This window comes from Plectropomus leopardus, chromosome 16, assembly GCF_026936395.1.
Source record: "Plectropomus leopardus strain MGB_pleo_1.0 chromosome 16, ASM2693639v1, whole genome shotgun sequence".
Taxonomy (NCBI): domain Eukaryota; kingdom Metazoa; phylum Chordata; class Actinopteri; order Perciformes; family Serranidae; genus Plectropomus; species Plectropomus leopardus.
Window position 1 is genome coordinate 24,850,051 of NC_142191.1, and position 18,928 is coordinate 24,868,978.

Consider the following 18,928-nt stretch of genomic DNA (forward strand, 5'->3'; position numbering starts at 1 on the left):
AAAAAATGACCCGAAAGGCAAGGCTATAGTATGGCAAAAATGTCAAAATATGACATGTCCCCAAAATAGCTGAAAACACCTCAAAGCAGAATAAAATAGCGTGCAAACAAGCACGCTAGCACAGAAGTTTGCACACAGTCAAAAACACCATGAAAAATGCATGTTGAATAAATGACCCGAAAGGCAAGGCTATAGTATGGCAAAAATGTCAAAATATGACATGTCCCAAAAACAGCTGAAAACACCTCCAAAAGGCATAAAATAGCGTGCAAAGACACGCCATGGCGCAGAATTTTGCACAAACGGCCAAAAACACCATAATAATGCATGTTGAAAAAATGACCCGAAAGGCAAGGCTATAGTATGGCAAAAATGTCAAAATATGACATGTCCCAAAAACAGCTGAAAACACCTCCAAAAGGCATAAAATAGCATGCAAAGACACGCCATGGCGCAGAATTTTGCACAAACAGCCAAAAACACCATAATAATGCATGTTGAAAAATGACCTGAAAGGCAAGGCTATAGTATGGCAAAATGTCAAAATATGACATGTCCCAAAAACAGCTGAAAACACCTCAAACCAGCATAAAATAGCGTGCAAACAAGCGCGCTAGCACAGAAGTTTGCACAAACAGTCAAAAACACCATAAAAATGCATGTTGAAAAAATGACCCGAAAGGCAAGGCTATAGTATGGCAAAAATGTCAAAATATGACATGTCCCAAAAACAGCTGAAAACACCTCAAAGCAGAATAAAATAGCGTGCAAACAAGCGCGCTAGCACAGAAGTTTGCACAAACAGTCAAAAACACCATAAAAATGCATGTTGAAAAAATGACCCGAAAGGCAAGGCTATAGTATGGCAAAAATGTCAAAATATGACATGTCCCAAAAACAGCTGAAAACACCTCAAAACAGAATAAAATAGCGTGCAAACAAGCACGCTAGCACAGAAGTTTGCAAAAACAGTCAAAAAACCATAAAATGCATGTTGAAAAAATGACCGAAAGGCAAGGCTATAGTATGGCAAAACTGTCAAAATATGACATGTCCCAAAAACAGCTGAAAACACCTCCAAACAGCATAAAATAGCGTGCAAAGAAACGCCATGGCGCAGGATTTTGCAAAAACGGCCAAAATCACCATAATAATGCATGTTGAAAAAATGACCCGAAAGGCAAGGCTATAGTATGGCAAAAATGTCAAAATATGACATGTCCCAAAAACAGCTGAAAACACCTCAAAGCAGCATAAAATAGCGTGCCAAACAAAGCGCCCTAGCACAGAAGTTTGCACAAACAGTCAAAAAACACCATAATAATGCATGTTGAAAAAATGACCCGAAAGGCAAGGCTATAGTATGGCAAAAATGTCAAAATATGACATGTCCCCAAAATAGCTGAAAACACCTCCAAACAGCATAAAATAGCGTGCAAAGACAGGCCATGGCGCAGAATTTTGCAAAAACGGCCAAAAACACCATAATAAAGCATGTTGAAAAAATGACCCGAAAGGCAAGGCTATAGTATGGCAAAAATGTCAAAATATGACATGTCCCCAAAATAGCTGAAAACAACACAAAGCAGAATAAAATAAGCGTGCAAACAAACACTTAGCACAGACGTTGCACAAACAGTCAAAAACACCATGAAAAATGCATGTTGAATAAATGACCCGAAAGGCAAGGCTATAGTATGGCAAAAATGTCAAAATATGACATGTCCCAAAAACAGCTGAAAACACCTCCAAAAGGCATAAAATAGCGTGCAAAGACACGCCATGGCGCAGAATTTTGCACAAACGGCCAAAAAACACCATAATAATGCATGTTGAAAAATGACCCGAAAGGCAAGGCTATAGTATGGCAAAATTGTCAAAATATGACATGTCCCAAAAACAGCTGAAAAGCAGCATAAAATAGCGTGCAAAGACACGCCATGGCACAGAATTTTGCAAAAACGGCCAAAAACACCATAATAATGCATGTTGAAAAAATGACCCGAAAGGCAAGGCTATAGTATGGCAAAAATGTCAAAATATGACATGTCCCTATAAACAGCTGAAAACACCTCAAAGGCAGAATAAATAAGCGTGCAAACAAGACACGCCATGGCGCAGAATTTTGCACAAACGGCAAAAACACCATAATAATGCATGTTGAAAAAATGACCCGAAAGGCAAGGCTATAGTATGGCAAAAATGTCAAAATATGACATGTCCCAAAAACAGCTGAAAACACCTCAAAGCAGCATAAAATAGCGTGCAAACAAGCGCGCTAGCACAGAAGTTTGCACAAACAGTCAAAAACACCATAAAAATGCATGTTGAAAGAATGACCCGAAAGGCAAGGCTATAGTATGGTAAAAATGTCAAAATATGACATGGCCTATAAACGGCTGAAAACACCTCCAAAAGGCATAAAATAGCGTGCAAAGACACGCCATGGCGCAGAATTTTGCACAAACGGCCAAAAACACCATAATAATGCATGTTGAAAAAATGACCCGAAAGGCAAGGCTATAGTATGGCAAAAATGTCAAAATATGACATGTCCCAAAAACAGCTGAAAACACCTCAAAGCAGAATAAAATAGCGTGCAAACAAGCGCGCTAGCACAGAAGTTTGCACAAACAGTCAAAAACACCATAAAAATGCAGGTTGAAAAAATGACCCGAAAGGCAAGGCTATAGTATGGCAAAAATGTCAAAATATGACATGTCCCACAAACAGCTGAAAACACCTCCAAACAGCATAAAATAGCGTACAAAGAAACGCCATGGCGCAGAATTTTGCAAAAACGGCCAAAAACACCATAATAATGCATGTTGAAAAAATGACCCGAAAGGCAAGGCTATAGTATGGCAAAAATGTCAAAATATGACATGTCCCCAAAATAGCTGAAAACACCTCCAAACAGCATAAAATAGCGTGCAAACAAGCGCGCTAGCACAGAAGTTTGCACAAACAGTCAAAAACACCATAAAAAATGCATGTTGAAAAATTGACCCGAAAGGCAAGGCTATAGTATGGTAAAAATGTCAAAATATGACATGGCCTATAAACGGCTGAAAACACCTCCAAAAGGCATAAAATAGCGTGCAAAGACACGCCATGGCGCAGAATTTTGCACAAACGGCCAAAAACACCATAATAAAGCATGTTGAAAAAATGACCCGAAAGGCAAGGCTATAGTATGGCAAAAATGTCAAAAAACTGACATGTCCCAAAAACAGCTGAAAACACATCAAAACAGCATAAAATAGCGTGCAAAGACACGCCATGGCGCAGAATTTTGCACAAACGGCCAAAAACACCATAATAATGCATGTTGAAAAAATGACCTGAAAGGCAAGACTATAGTATGGCAAAAATGTCAAAATATGACATGTCCCACAAACAGCTGAAAACACCTCCAAACAGCATAAAATAGCGTGCAAAGAAACGCCATGGCGCAGAAGTTTGCAAAAACGGCCAAAAACACCATAATAATGCATGTTGAAAAAATGACCCGAAAGGCAAGGCTATAGTATGGCAAAAATGTTCAAAAATGAATTGCCCCAAAACCAGCTGAAAACACCTCAAAACAGCATAAAATAGCGTGCAAACAAGCACCCTAGCACAGAAGTTTGCACAAACGGCAAAGAACACCATAAAAATGCATGTTGAAAAAATGACCCGAAAGGCAAGGCTATAGTATGGCAAAAATGTCAAAATATGACATGTCCCAAAAACAGCTGAAAACACCTCAAAGCAGCATAAAATAGCGTGCAAACAAGCGCCCTAGCACAGAATTTTGCACAAACAGGCCAAAAACACCATAATAATGCATGTTGAAAAAATGACCTGAAAGGCAAGGCTATAGTATGGCAAAAATGTCAAAATATGACATGTCCCAAAAACAGCCGAAAACACCTCAAAGCAGCATGAAACAGCGTGCAAAGACATGCCATGGCGCAGAATTTTGCAAAAACGGCCAAAAACACCATAATAATGCATGTTGAAAAAATGACCCGAAAGGCAAGGCTATAGTATGGCAAAAATGTCAAAATATGACATGTCCCAAAAACAGCTGAAAACACCTCAAAGCAGCATAAAATAGCGTGCAAACAAGCGCGCTAGCACAGAAGTTTGCACAAACAGTCAAAAACACCATAAAAATGCATGTTGAAAAAATGACCCGAAAGGCAAGGCTATAGTATGGCAAAAATGTCAAAATATGACATGTCCCAAAAACAGCTGAAAACACCTCAAAGCAGAATAAAATAGCGTGCAAAAAAGCGCGCTAGCACAGAAGTTTGCACAAACAGTCAAAAACACCATAAAAATGCATGTTGAAAAAATGACCCGAAAGGCAAGGCTATAGTATGGCAAAAATGTCAAAATATGACATGTCCCAAAAACAGCTGAAAACACCTCAAAGCAGCATAAAATAGCGTGCAAAGACACGCCATGGCACAGAATTTTGCAAAAACGGCCAAAATCACCATAATAATGCATGTTGAAAAAATGACCCGAAAGGCAAGGCTATAGTATGTCAAAAATGTCAAAATATGACATGTCCCAAAAACAGCTGAAAACACCTCAAAGCAGCATAAAATAGCGTGCAAACAAGCGCCCTAGCACAGAAGTTTGCAAAAACGGCCAAAAACATCATAATAATGCATGCTGAAAAAATGACCCGAAAGGCAAGGCTATAGTATGGCAAAAATGTCAAAATATGACATGTCCCAAAAACAGCTGAAAACACCTCCAAAAGGCATAAAATAGCGTGCAAAGACACGCCATGGCGCAGAATTTTGCACAAACGGCCAAAAACACCATAATAATGCATGTTGAAAAAATGACCTGAAAGGCAAGGCTATAGTATGGCAAAAATGTCAAAATATAACATGTCCCAAAAACAGCCGAAAACACCTCAAAGCAGCATAAAATAGCGTGCAAAGACACACCATGGCGCGGAATTTTGCACAAACGGCCAAAAACACCATAATAAAGCATGTTGAAAAAATGACCCGAAAGGCAAGGCTATAGTATGGTAAAAATGTCAAAATATGACATGGCCTATAAACGGCTGAAAACACCTCCAAAAGGCATAAAATAGCGTGCAAAGACACGCCATGGCGCAGAATTTTGCACAAATGGCCAAAAACACCATAATAAAGCATGTTGAAAAAATGACCCGAAAGGCAAGGCTATAGTATGGCAAAAATGTCAAAATATGACATGTCCCAAAAACAGCTGAAAACACCTCAAAGCAGAATAAAATAGCGTGCAAACAAGCGCGCTAGCACAGAAGTTTGCACAAACAGTCAAAAACACCATAAAAATGCATGTTGAAAAAATGACCCGAAAGGCAAGGCTATAGTATGGCAAAAATGTCAAAATATGACATGTCCCACAAACAGCTGAAAACACCTCTAAACAGCATAAAATAGCGTACAAAGAAACGCCATGGCGCAGAATTTTGCAAAAACGGCCAAAAACACCATAATAATGCATGTTGAAAAAATGACCCGAAAGGCAAGGCTATAGTATGGCAAAAATGTCAAAATATGACATGTCCCCAAAATAGCTGAAAACACCTCAAAGCAGAATAAAATAGCGTGCAAACAAGCACGCTAGCACAGACGTTTGCACAAACAGTCAAAAACACCATGAAAAATGCATGTTGAATAAATGACCCGAAAGGCAAGGCTATAGTATGGCAAAAATGTCAAAATATGACATGTCCCAAAAACAGCTGAAAACACCTCCAAAAGGCATAAAATAGCGTGCAAAGACACGCCATGGCGCAGAATTTTGCACAAACGGCCAAAAACACCATAATAATGCATGTTGAAAAAATGACCTGAAAGGCAAGGCTATAGTATGGCAAAAATGTCAAAATATGACATGTCCCAAAAACAGCCGAAAACACCTCAAAGCAGCATAAAATAGCGTGCAAAGACACGCCATGGCGCGGAATTTTGCACAAACGGCCAAAAACACCATAATAAAGCATGTTGAAAAAATGACCCGAAAGGCAAGGCTATAGTATGGCAAAAATGTCAAAATATGACATGGCCTATAAACAGCTGAAAACACCTCCAAAAGGCATGAAATAGCGTGCAAAGACACGCCATGGCGCAGAATTTTGCACAAACGGCCAAAAACACCATAATAAAGCATGTTGAAAAAATGACCCGAAAGGCAAGGCTATAGTATGGCAAAAATGTCAAAATATGACATGTCCTAAAAACAGCTGAAAACACCTCAAAACAGCATAAAATGGCGTGCAAACAAGCGCGCTAGCACAGAAGTTTGCACAAACAGTCAAAAACACCATAAAAAATGCATGTTGAAAAATTGACCCGAAAGGCAAGGCTATAGTATGGTAAAAATGTCAAAATATGACATGGCCTATAATGCTGAAAACACCTCAAAAGGCATAAAATAAGCGTGCAAAGACACGCCATGGCGCAGAATTTTGCACAAAAAGCGGCCAAAACCACCATAATAAAGCATGTTGAAAAAATGACCCGAAAGGCAAGGCTATAGTATGGCAAAAATGTCAAAATATGACATGTCCCAAAAACAGCTGAAAACACCTCAAAGCAGAATAAAATAGCGTGCAAACAAGCACGCTAGCACAGAAGTTTGCACAAACAGTCAAAAACACCATAAAAAATGCATGTTGAAAAATTGACCCGAAAGGCAAGGCTATAGTATGGCAAAAATGTCAAAATATGACATGTCCCACAAACAGCTGAAAACACCTCTAAACAGCATAAAATAGCGTGCAAAGAAATGCCATGGCGCAGAATTTTGCAAAAACGGCCAAAAACACCATAATAATGCATGTTGAAAAAATGACCCGAAAGGCAAGGCTATAGTATGGCAAAAATGTTCAAAAATGAATTGTCCCAAAACCAGCTGAAAACACCTCAAAACAGCATAAAATAGCGTGCAAACAAGCACCCTAGCACAGAAGTTTGCACAAACGGCAAAGAACACCATAAAAATGCATGTTGAAAAAATGACCCGAAAGGCAAGGCTATAGTATGGCAAAAATGTCAAAATATGACATGTCCCAAAAACAGCTGAAAACACCTCCAAAAGGCATAAAATAGCGTGCAAAGACACGCCATGGCGCGGAATTTTGCACAAACGGCAAAAACACCATAATAAATGCATGTTGAAAAAATGACCCGAAGGCAAGGCGATAGTATGGCAAAAATGTCAAAATATGACATGGCCTATAAACAGCTGAAAACACCTCCAAAAGGCATGAAATAGCGTGCAAAGACACGCCATGGCGCAGAATTTTGCAAAAACGGCCAAAAACACCATAATAAAGCATGTTGAAAAAATGACCCGAAAGGCAAGGCTATAGTATGGCAAAAATGTCAAAATATGACATGTCCTAAAAACAGCTGAAAACACCTCAAAACAGCATAAAATGGCGTGCAAACAAGCGCGCTAGCACAGAAGTTTGCACAAACAGTCAAAAACACCATAAAAAATGCATGTTGAAAAATTGACCCGAAAGGCAAGACTATAGTATGGTAAAAGTGTCAAAATATGACATGGCCTATAAACGGCTGAAAACACCACCAAAAGGCATAACATAGCGTGCAAAGACACGCCATGGCGCAGAATTTTGCACAAACGGCCAAAAACACCATAATAAAGCATGTTGAAAAAATGACCCGAAAGGCAAGGCTATAGTATGGCAAAAATGTCAAAATATGACATGTCCCAAAAACAGCTGAAAACACATCAAAACAGCATAAAATAGCTTGCAAAGACACGCCATGGCGCAGAATTTTGCACAAACGGCCAAAAACACCATAATAAAGCATGTTGAAAAAATGACCTGAAAGGCAAGACTATAGTATGGCAAAAATGTCAAAATATGACATGTCCCACAAACAGCTGAAAACACCTCCAAACAGCATAAAATAGCGTGCAAAGAAATGCCATGGCGCAGAATTTTGCAAAAACGGCCAAAAACACCATAAAAATGCAGGTTGAAAAAATGACCCGAAAGGCAAGGCTAGTATGGCAAAAATGTTCAAAAATGAATTGTCCCAAAACCAGCTGAAAACACCTCAAAACAGCATAAAATAGCGTGCAAACAAGCACCCTAGCACAGAAGTTTGCACAAACGGCAAAGAACACCATAAAAATGCATGTTGAAAAAATGACCCGAAAGGCAAGGCTATAGTATGGCAAAAATGTCAAAATATGACATGTCCCAAAAACAGCTGAAAAAACCTCAAAACAGCATAAAATAGCGTGCAAAGACACACCATGGCGCAGAATTTTGCACAAACGGCCAAAAACACCATAATAAAGCATGTTGAAAAAATGACCCGAAAGGCAAGGCTATAGTATGGCAAAAATCTCAAAATATGACATGTCCCAAAAACAGCTGAAAACACCTCCAAACAGCATACAATAGCGTGCAAACAAGCGCCCTAGCACAGAAGTTTGCACAAACAGTCAAAAACACCATAAAAATGCATGTTGAAAAAATGACCCGAAAGGCAAGGCTATAGTATGGCAAAAATGTCAAAATATGACATGTCCCAAAAACAGCTGAAAACACCTCAAAAAGGCATAAAATAAGCGTGCAAAAGACACGCCATGGCACAGAATTTTGCACAAACGGCCAAAAACACCATAATAATGCATGTTGAAAAAATGACCCGAAAGGCAAGGCTATAGTATGGCAAAAATGTCAAAATATGACATGTCCCAAAAACAGCTGAAAAAACCTCAAAACAGCATAAAATAGCGTGCAAAGACACGCCCTAGCACAGAAGTTTGCAAAAACGGCCAAAAACATCATAATAATGCATGCTGAAAAAATGACCCGAAAGGCAAGGCTATAGTATGGCAAAAATGTCAAAATATGACATGTCCCAAAAACAGCTGAAAACACCTCAAAGCAGCATAAAATAGCGTGCAAAGACACACCATGGCGCAGAATTTTGCAAAAACGGCCAAAAACACCATAATAATGCATGTTGAAAAAATGACCCGAAAGGCAAGGCTATAGTATGGCAAAAATGTCAAAATATGACATGTCCCAAAAACAGCTGAAAACACCTCAAAGCAGAATAAAATAGCGTGCAAACAAGCGCGCTAGCACAAAAGTTTGCAAAAACAGTCAAAACACCATAAAAATGCATGTTGAAAAAATGACCCGAAAGGCAAGGCTATAGTATGGCAAAAATGTCAAAATATGACATGGCCTATAAACAGCTGAAAAAACTTTAAACCAGCATAAAATAGCGTGCAAAGACACACCATGGCGCAGAAGTTTGCAAAAACGGCCAAAAACACCATAATAAAGCATGTTGAAAAAATGACCCGAAAGGCAAGGTTATAGTATGGCAAAAATGTCAAAATATGACATGTCCCAAAAACAGCTGAAAACACCTCAAAGCAGCATAACATACCGTGCAAACAAGCACCCTAGCACAGAAGTTTGCACAAACGGCAAAGAACACCATAAAAATGCATGTTTAAAAAATGACCCGAAAGGCAAGGCTATAGTATGGCAAAAATGTCAAAATATGACATGTCCCAAAAACAGCTGAAAAAACCTCAAAACAGCATAAAATAGCGTGCAAAGACACACCATGGCGCAGAATTTTGCACAAACGGCCAAAAACACCATAATAAAGCATGTTGAAAAAATGACCCGAAAGGCAAGGCTATAGTATGGCAAAAATCTCAAAATATGACATGTCCCAAAAACAGCTGAAAACACCTCAAAGCAGCATAACATAGTGTGCAAACAAGCGCCCTAGCACAGAATTCTGCAAAAACGGCCAAAAACACCATAACAATGTATGTTGAAAAATAACCTGAAAGGCAAGGCTATAGTATGGCAAAAATGTCAAAATATGACATGTCCCAAAAACAGCTGAAAAAACCTCAAACCAGCATAAAATAGCGTGCAAAGAAACGCCATGGCGCAGGATTTTGCAAAAACGGCCAAAAACACCATAATAATGCATGTTGAAAAATGACCCAAAAGGCAAGGCTATAGTATGGCAAAAATGTTCAAAAATGAAGTGTCCCAAAAACAGCTGAAAACACCTCAAAACAGCATAAAATAGTGTGCAAAGAAGCGCCCTAGCACAGAATTTTGCAAAAACGGCCAAAAACACCATAATAATACATGTTGAAAAAATGACCCGAAAGGCAAGGCTATAGTATGGCAAAAATGTTCAAAAATGAAGTGTCCCAAAAACAGCTGAAAACACCTCAAAACAGCATAAAATAGTGTGCAAAGAAGCGCCCTAGCACAGAAGTTTGCACAAACGGCAAAGAACACCATAAAAATTCATGTTGAAAAAATGACCCGAAAGGCAAGGCTATAGTATGGCAAAATTGTCAAAATATGACATGTCCCAAAAACAGCTGAAAACACCTCAAAGCAGCATAAAATAGCGTGCAAAGACACACCATGGCGCAGAATTTTGCAAAAACGGCCAAAAACACCTTGAAAATGCATGTTGAAAAAATGACCCGAAAGGCAAGGCTATAGTATGGCAAAATGTCAAAATATGACATGTCCCAAAAACAGCTGAAAACACCTCAAACCAGAATAAAATAAGCGTGCAAACAAGCCAGCTAGCACAGAAGTTTGCACAAACAGTCAAAGAACACCATAAAAATGCATGTTGAAAAATGACCCGAAAGGCAAGGCTATAGTATGGCAAAAATGTCAAAATATGACATGTCCCCAAAACAGCTGAAAACACCTCCAAACAGCATAAAATAGTGTGCAAAGACACGCCATGGCGCAGAATTTTGCAAAAACGGCCAAAAACACCATAATAATGCATGTTGAAAAAATGACCCGAAAGGCAAGGCTATAGTATGGCAAAAATGTCAAAATATGACATGTCCCCAAAATAGCTGAAAACACCTCAAAGCAGAATAAAATAGCGTGCAAACAAGCACGCTAGCACAGAAGTTTGCACAAACAGTCAAAAGAACACCATAAAAATTCATGTTGAAAAAATGACCCATAAGGCAAGGCTATAGTATGGCAAAAATGTCAAAAAATGACATGTCCTAAAAACAGCTGAAAACACCTAAAAACAGCATAAAATAGCATACAAACAAGCGCCCTAGTACAGAAGTTTGCACAAACAGTCAAAAACACCATAAAAATGCATGTTGAAAAAATGACCCGAAAGGCAAGGCTATAGTATGGCAAAAATGTTCAAAAATGAATTGTCCCAAAACCAGCTGAAAACACCTCAAAACAGCATAAAATAAGCGTGCAAAAGACACACCATGGCACAGAATTTTGCACAAACAGTCAAAAACACCATAATAATGCATGTTGAAAAATGACCCGAAGGCAAGGCTATAGTATGGCAAAAATGTTCAAAAATGAATTGTCCCAAAAACAGCTGAAAACACCTCAAAACAGCATAAAATAGCGTGCAAAGACACACCATGGCGCAGAATTTTGCACAGACGGCCAAAAAACACCATAATAATGCATGTTGAAAAATGACCCGAAAGGCAAGGCTATAGTATGGCAAAAATGTTCAAAAATGAAGTGTCCCAAAAACAGCTGAAAACACCTCAAAACAGCATAAAATAGTGTGCAAAGAAGCGCCCTAGCACAGAAGTTTGCACAAACGGCAAAGAACACCATAAAAATTCATGTTGAAAAAATGACCCATAAGGCAAGGCTATAGTATGGCAAAAATGTCAAAAAATGACATGTCCTAAAAACAGCTGAAAACACCTAAAAACAGCATAAAATAGCATACAAAGACACACCATGGCGCAGAAGTTTGCACAAACAGTCAAAAACACCATAAAAATGCATGTTGAAAAAATGACCCGAAAGGCAAGGCTATAGTATGGCAAAAATGTTCAAAAATGAATTGTCCCAAAAACAGGCAAAAATGTCAAAATATGACATGTCCCAAAAACAGCTGAAAACACCTCCAAAAGGCATAAAATAGCGTGCAAAGACACGCCATGGCACAGAATTTTCCAAAAACGGCCCAAAACACCATAATAATGCATGTTGAAAAAATGACCCAAAAGGCAAGGCTATAGTAAGGCAAAAATGTTCAAAAATGACATCTCCAAAAAACTGCTGAAAATCACATTAAACCACATGAAATAGTGTGCCAAGACACGCCGTAGCATAGTATTTTGCAAAAATGACCAAAAACACTAAAATATAGCATTTTGAAAAATCCACCAAAAATGCAAGGCAAAAATTTCAAAAAATTATATGTCCAAAAATCAAAAAAAATCACATTAAACCGCATAAAATAATGTGCCGAAACACACCATAGTATAGTATTTGTAAAAATGGCCAAAAACACCATAAAATAGCATTTGTTTTACTGAAAATTATGAAAGTTATTCCATGATTTTGGAGGACATACTTTACTATGTAGTTCTTTTCCATGATTTCGGATGACTGTGGTACCCCTGGGATATTTGTCGGTTCCTGTTTGGCTTGACTGTACGCTTTCTTTTCAGGCTCTCTCTGCTTCACTGGCTCCTCCTACCTTCATGCTCAGATTCACTTCACCTGTCACCAGTCTATATGAGGTTGGCCAATTCCAATATGGCTCTTTCTCTTCCTTCTGGAAGGCTGGTACCTCTGAGGCACCCAACATGGCTTTTTTGGCTGTTTGTGGCAGCTTCATCCCTTGTTTCCTTAAAGTTTAAGTTAGCACCCACACACTTCATGCACCCAACACCAACACCTCACCACTGACTACTGACCAACATCTTGGTTTGCTTTTGTTGTGTGATTTTTAATAAAGTTATTGTTAATTCAAACGGTTACTGTGTGGTCCTCCCTCATTTGTCATTCTTGTCAACAAACTGGGCATAACAATGACATGCTAACGTATTACGTTTTTTGATATTTATTTCTTGATTTAAAGAAGTATGACAATTATTCATGAATTTTGGACAACACACTACAACACACTACGATATATTTTTAAGATTTTCGACGACATACTATACTGTGACGTGTTTTCATGAATTTGGATGACATGCTATACTGTGTTGTGTATTTCATGATTTCAGATGCCATAATAAACTTTGACTTTTGGGGCATATTTTGGACAACATTGGCACATTTCGGAGGATATGATACAGTATGACTTTTTGGACATGTTTTGGACTACATGCTAAAGTATGACTTTTTGAGCATTTTTAGGCACATTTCGGACAACAGGCTATAGTATAACTCTCTGAGCATATTTCAGAGGACATGCAATAGTATGACTTACCATACAATGACATATCTCGGAATGCTTTACTATGTCATTTCCAGCTATTTTGTCGACACGTAATATGATGTTTTAGGCTGTTTTTTTTCGTACTTAGTGTAGTATGACATGTCTCAACAAGCTATAATAAGTCGTTTACAGCCATTTTTTGGACATGTTTTATTAAGAAAGGACAGAGCCGCCTCTACTTCCTGAGGAGGCTCAGGTCCTTCAACATCTGCAGGACGATGCTGAGGATGTTCTATGAGTCTGTGGTGTCTAGTGCGATTCTGTTCGCTGTGGTGTGCTGGGGCTGCAGACTGAGGGCTGCAGATGCAAACAGACTCAACAGACTCATCCGCAAAGCTGGTGATGTGGTGGGGGTGAAACTGGACTCCTTGGAGACAGTGATGGAGAGAAGGATGCTTCTCAAACTACGGAGCATCCTGGACAACAACACCCACCCCCTCCATCAGCTCCTGGTCCAGCACAGGAGCACACGGACCAACAGACTCAGACCACCCACCTCAAAAACTGAGTGTCACAGAAGGTCCTTTCTCCCAGTGGCAATAAAACTGTACAACTCATCTCTGTAAATTCGCTGTCATCCTTCCACACTCACTGCACAGTGTCAGGTTATTTCATAAATGACCCACTTATTGTACAGTCTTATTTATTTCTTGTGCACTGCTCTTTGCACTATGCATATAGTTTATTCTGTCATTATGTGCACTATGTGCATTGTCTTGTTTTTCTTACCTGTTTGTTGTTGTTGAGCGGAGCACTGTTACAAACAGAATTTCCCTTGGGATGAATAAAGTATTCTGATTCTGATTCTGATTCTGATTATGATGTTTTTGGCTGTTTTTTTCAACTTAAAACATTATGACATGTCTCAACATGCTATGGTATGTCATTTTCAGCTATTTTTTTGACATGTCAAAATTTGACATTTTTAGATATACTAAATTATGACTTTTGGCAGTTTTTTCAACTTGCTATACTATGATGTCTCTCGACAAGCTATAATATATCGTTTTCTGCAGCTGTTTTTTGCAACATGTCAAAATTTGGTGTTTTTCGACATACTATAATGTTGTTTTCAGCCATTTTTTTGACACAAAAATTATGTTTTTGGCTTTTTTTACTTAGTATACTATGACGTGTCTCGACAAGCTATAATATGTCATTTTCAGCTGTTTTTTCGACGTGATCAGAAAGAATTGTTATTTGCTGAAGCCACCTGTTGAACCGACAGCCTTTTTATTCCTCCTGCTCTCCCTACAGTATTTTCCTTCCCCCTTTGCTTCCTGTCCTTTGCAAGCATTTGTCCACTTATTTTTCTCTTTTTCTCTCCTCCTTTTAAACATTTATTCTCCCCTCTTCTCCTCCTGTGGTCTTTTGTCATATTTTCTTGTCTCCTTTCCTCTCGTCTAATCAGTTGGAATGTTTTTTTCTCATATATTACAAGACAAGTTTTTAGTTGTTTTTTTTCTTCAAATGTTATTTCACCTGATTTAATTTCATGTAGTATTGGTTTATGTATAGCAGGCAATGCTTTTAACAGCCTGAAATGTCTTACTCATGCTGCTAAATAACCCTGTGCATTTGAAGAGTCCGTGCTCTCGGCTGTTTAAACCAGCAGCAGATTATTATGCTGTCTCTGCTGGAGTTGTCTGTCTGAAGTGGCAACATGTTGTTAAGTGCTCTGTTGATAACAGTAATAGCTTTTTAAGTACTACATTCAAGTGGCTGAAAGTGGTAATGTGCTGTTCTGATGTGTCCTGATCATTTAAACTGTTTCTTTGCACTGATGAGACAATTAGCTTTATGAAGATTAAAATAACAATGTGTTTGACTGAATCCTGCAGGGAAAAGAAACGTTTGCTAACAAAGAAACTTCTCACATTTTCACACACTCAAAAAGAAAAAAGTTATTTCTCAAGCTTGCATGTTTCTATCTACAGTTCCTTGTGATGAGTGGTAAAAGAAATTGGTGTATAATGAAAGGTTCAGTGTGGCTTCACCTCACATCATTAAAATATCACATCTTTAACCACTGACAGACAGAGGATGAAGTTGTAGACAGCGGCTACTGTATTGTATAGACATTCAGGATCTGTTTTCATATTTTTAAGTCTTCTATTTTTGAGAATATAAAATTGGAGAGGCTAAACTCAGAAACTGTTAGACATTTTTTGCTTGATAAATAACTAAAACAAAAACTCTTATTCTCACTATAGTTACCTATTAATTTTCTGACAACTGACATTTTTTTGCAGCTCTCATCATGTGAATGACATGACATACTTAATTACATAATCAGAAAGACAGCACAAATGGAGCATAACTTTAAATACAAGCTTTGATGATAAAGTTATGTTGCATTATATTTTCCAATTAGGCATTAAAGAGAGTACTATCAAGCTTTGATGGTAAAGTTATGTTGCATTATATTTTCCAATTAGGCATTAAAGAGAGTACTATCAAGCTTTGATGGTAAAGTTATGTTGCATTATATTTTCCAATTAGGCATTAAAGTACTATCAAAGCTAGCAGAGGACAAACTAAAGACACAAAGACTAATGCAAAGCTTAGGTTGCTGAAATAATGTCTATAACTTTAAAACGGCTTTAATATTCAATGTTTTTATAGCTGAATTGCATTTGAGGTTTTATGATTTGTTGTCGAAATGATTTAATAACTGGCTGAGCTCTATATAATTTGGCTAAGGAGATGATGTGATTTTAGATGACTGAAGAAGATTACATCGAAAAGCCTCCGTTTTGTGCATCAGCATTTTAAACACAAACACAAACACACACACATCTGAATAATTAGACAGTTAATCCTGCAAAAGCTTCTCATAAGAAAGGTCATCACAGTGCCACGTCAAATGGCAACACCGGGACGGTCACTAATTCTGGTGCAACGTGCGCGTGTATATGTTGTGTTTGTGGTGACTCTGCAGTACGACTGGGCTGCAGCTGTTATTCAAGTCGGATTGTGTTACAGCCTACCACACAGCTGACAGCACACACAAACACACTCGGCATCCTGCATGTGTGTGTGTCAAAGTTTCCCTACCATTGAATTCTAGTGGTGAGTCACCTTCTCTTAAGAGCTGTGTACGCTGAAAAAAATTTATCCATTTGGGTTTCAACTGAGAGGTTTAAACACAATTTCAGCAATTTTTGCAAAAGATATGACCCGAACTACTAGAAATTACCTAATTTACTTTTTTTTGACATTGCTTTAAACTAAGAAAACCATTTGAAAGAATTTGTATGAAATGTAGTTAACTTAAACAGACTAACACTTATTTGAATGGATTCACACGTTAGAAATCCATTACAAATACTTTCATCCTTCATAATTGCTTGACTGTATTAATGCAAAATTAAAAGAGCTGGTCCTTGTAATTCACACAAGGCTTTTAGTCATCTTCTTCAATATGTGTATGGTGGCCAGTGAGCAAGGTGGCTTCAAATTCACAGATTTCTCTATGGAGTTTGGATTCATGTTTTCTCTGATTCTATATGTGGATTTGTGTTTTACATGCAGCATCAGTGAACTTACATCCTGTATCTCAGATACATAGAGAGAGGCACCCTCCTTCGGAGATACGTGTACACACACACACACACACACTCACACACACACACACACTCACACACACCCACAGATACACACACAGACACACACACAGACACACACCATGATGACAATGCCTAGTGTCAGCTGTACAGAACAAGGACCTGTCTGCTGAGTGATAATGCTGAGCTGTCAGCAACAAAGACACACACACACTCTCACACACACAAACCACTTGAAGTCTAAACTCTCCTTGACCTGAACACCAAATCCACGGAGTGAAAGGAAGAGGGCGAAGGGAATACATAAGGCTTGACATATAAATACCAGCATTCACCACTAAAACCATGGTGAATTCACTGGTAAGTTTGAAATCCACCATTACTTAGAGTCTTTCTCAGTCTAAAAAATCTTATAAAACTCTAAAAATCTCGTGAGCTGCTAGAACAGTGAAAGCAGTCTGAAAAAGAGCATACAAGACCACACACACATCATCTGCTCCAAGTTTCCTGTCCTGAGGCGTAAATAGACAAGCAAAGGAAAACACTTACGATTTGTCTCTGCGGTGTGTGAAGCGTCGCTGGGGACTGCTCTGCCGTCGCCGTGGTGATAAGGATTTCCCCCGGCTCCGCTCCTTGATTGGTGATTGGGCACTGGACGATTTAAGGATCTAAGAATATTACAAAACAAAAACAACAGTCAATACCACTATTACAATTTACACTTGTTTTTTTATTCATATTGAGGTCAATTATCATCTCATACCTGCCCAGACTATATAGTTTTGTTTTTAAAACAAAACTACCGTACCCAATCACCACATTTCCAATAGCACACTTTGATTAAACCCACTGTACACTACCCTCTTAGCACCAAACTGTAAACACAATAAAGAAGAACATTCAGCTGCTTGAGAGACTGTTTTTTTTTTCCTCAGGGATTGGTGGAGACCAAACTAGAGTGCGTAAATAGACAACTATTATCTAACATGCTGTCCTTATAAAATGTAATAATCTGTGGTCTCTGTGTACCTGTTGGCTTGTTTTTATCTTTTTCTAGCGAAATCTAGTCAGTATCGATTTAGTTGTCAAATATCTTTCCGATTAACTTATTAAAGGCATACTATGCAGATTATCAACCAGTTTTGTATCATAATAATTTGAGTCGTATGAACTGTGGTAAACTTCGCTCTATCTTGCCAGCTCCCACATCTCCCTGCTCTTTTGCCCGCCAAAATCCTGATTTCCACTCGCTCTTAGGCTGTTGCTCAAACTACAGATTGTACTTCCTCATTTTTTGCATGCCCGCCACCACGGACACAAAGAGTATCAAAGTGGATTGATATCTCAAACTCAGACCAAATGGTAAAACTTGGCAGGGTTGATCAAATATAAACCAAGATATTGTTACTGTATTGCCTTTTTCTTGTCTAAAATTTCATCAGAAACATATTTAAGTGCCCTGTTTAGCTGTAATGCAACAGTCTGTGAACAGGAAGTGAGTGCCATACTGTCTCCTGTGTTGTGGAAGGAAGGATGAAAAATGGAGGATGAAAAACAGTAAAACTAGGTGGTGCTGATCAAATATGTTGCCACTGTGCAGCCTACTACTTGCCAAAAATATTTTCAGAAACATAATGTTGTTTTCAGACAAGTTACCCACATTTATGGGTCACGTGCTATACAGTGCATTTTGGCAGTTGTAGGTTCTCCACTTGTTCATTAAAAGTGATTGCTGCAGTCCTTCTTTTGTTTCCCTGGTCATGTGGCACCAATTGCAAAAGTTTTTGGACCTATATATTGCACAGACAGCCCAGTTTTGCGAAAAGACCATCTCTCCAGAACTGATATACATCTTTAAGTATATAGTCAACAAAATGCCATATTGTGATAAAATGCAAATCACAATTCCTCATAGCCCAAGGCGTCTTCTTCAAATTGCTTGTTTTTTCTGTTCAATAGTAAAATCCAAAAGGTATTCAGTTTAAACAAAAAAAGCAAAAAATCCTCACACTTGTAAATCATCTTATCAATTTATCAACCACTCTTTGCAGCTCGTCATAAAGA

The 18,928-nt window shown here is 38.3% G+C and overlaps 1 protein-coding gene across 2 annotated transcripts in view; it reads right to left on the reverse strand.

Annotated features, from left to right (window-relative positions):
* vash2 (vasohibin 2) overlaps positions 1 to 18,928 on the reverse strand; it is a 70,604-nt gene that overhangs the window by 25,722 nt on the left and 25,954 nt on the right. For both annotated transcript variants that reach the window (XM_088089138.1, XM_042504087.2), the window contains exon 8: positions 17,414 to 17,532. In XM_088089138.1, the coding sequence (XP_087945264.1) occupies positions 17,414 to 17,532 (119 nt within the window). The remainder of the gene's footprint in view (positions 1 to 17,413; positions 17,533 to 18,928) is intronic.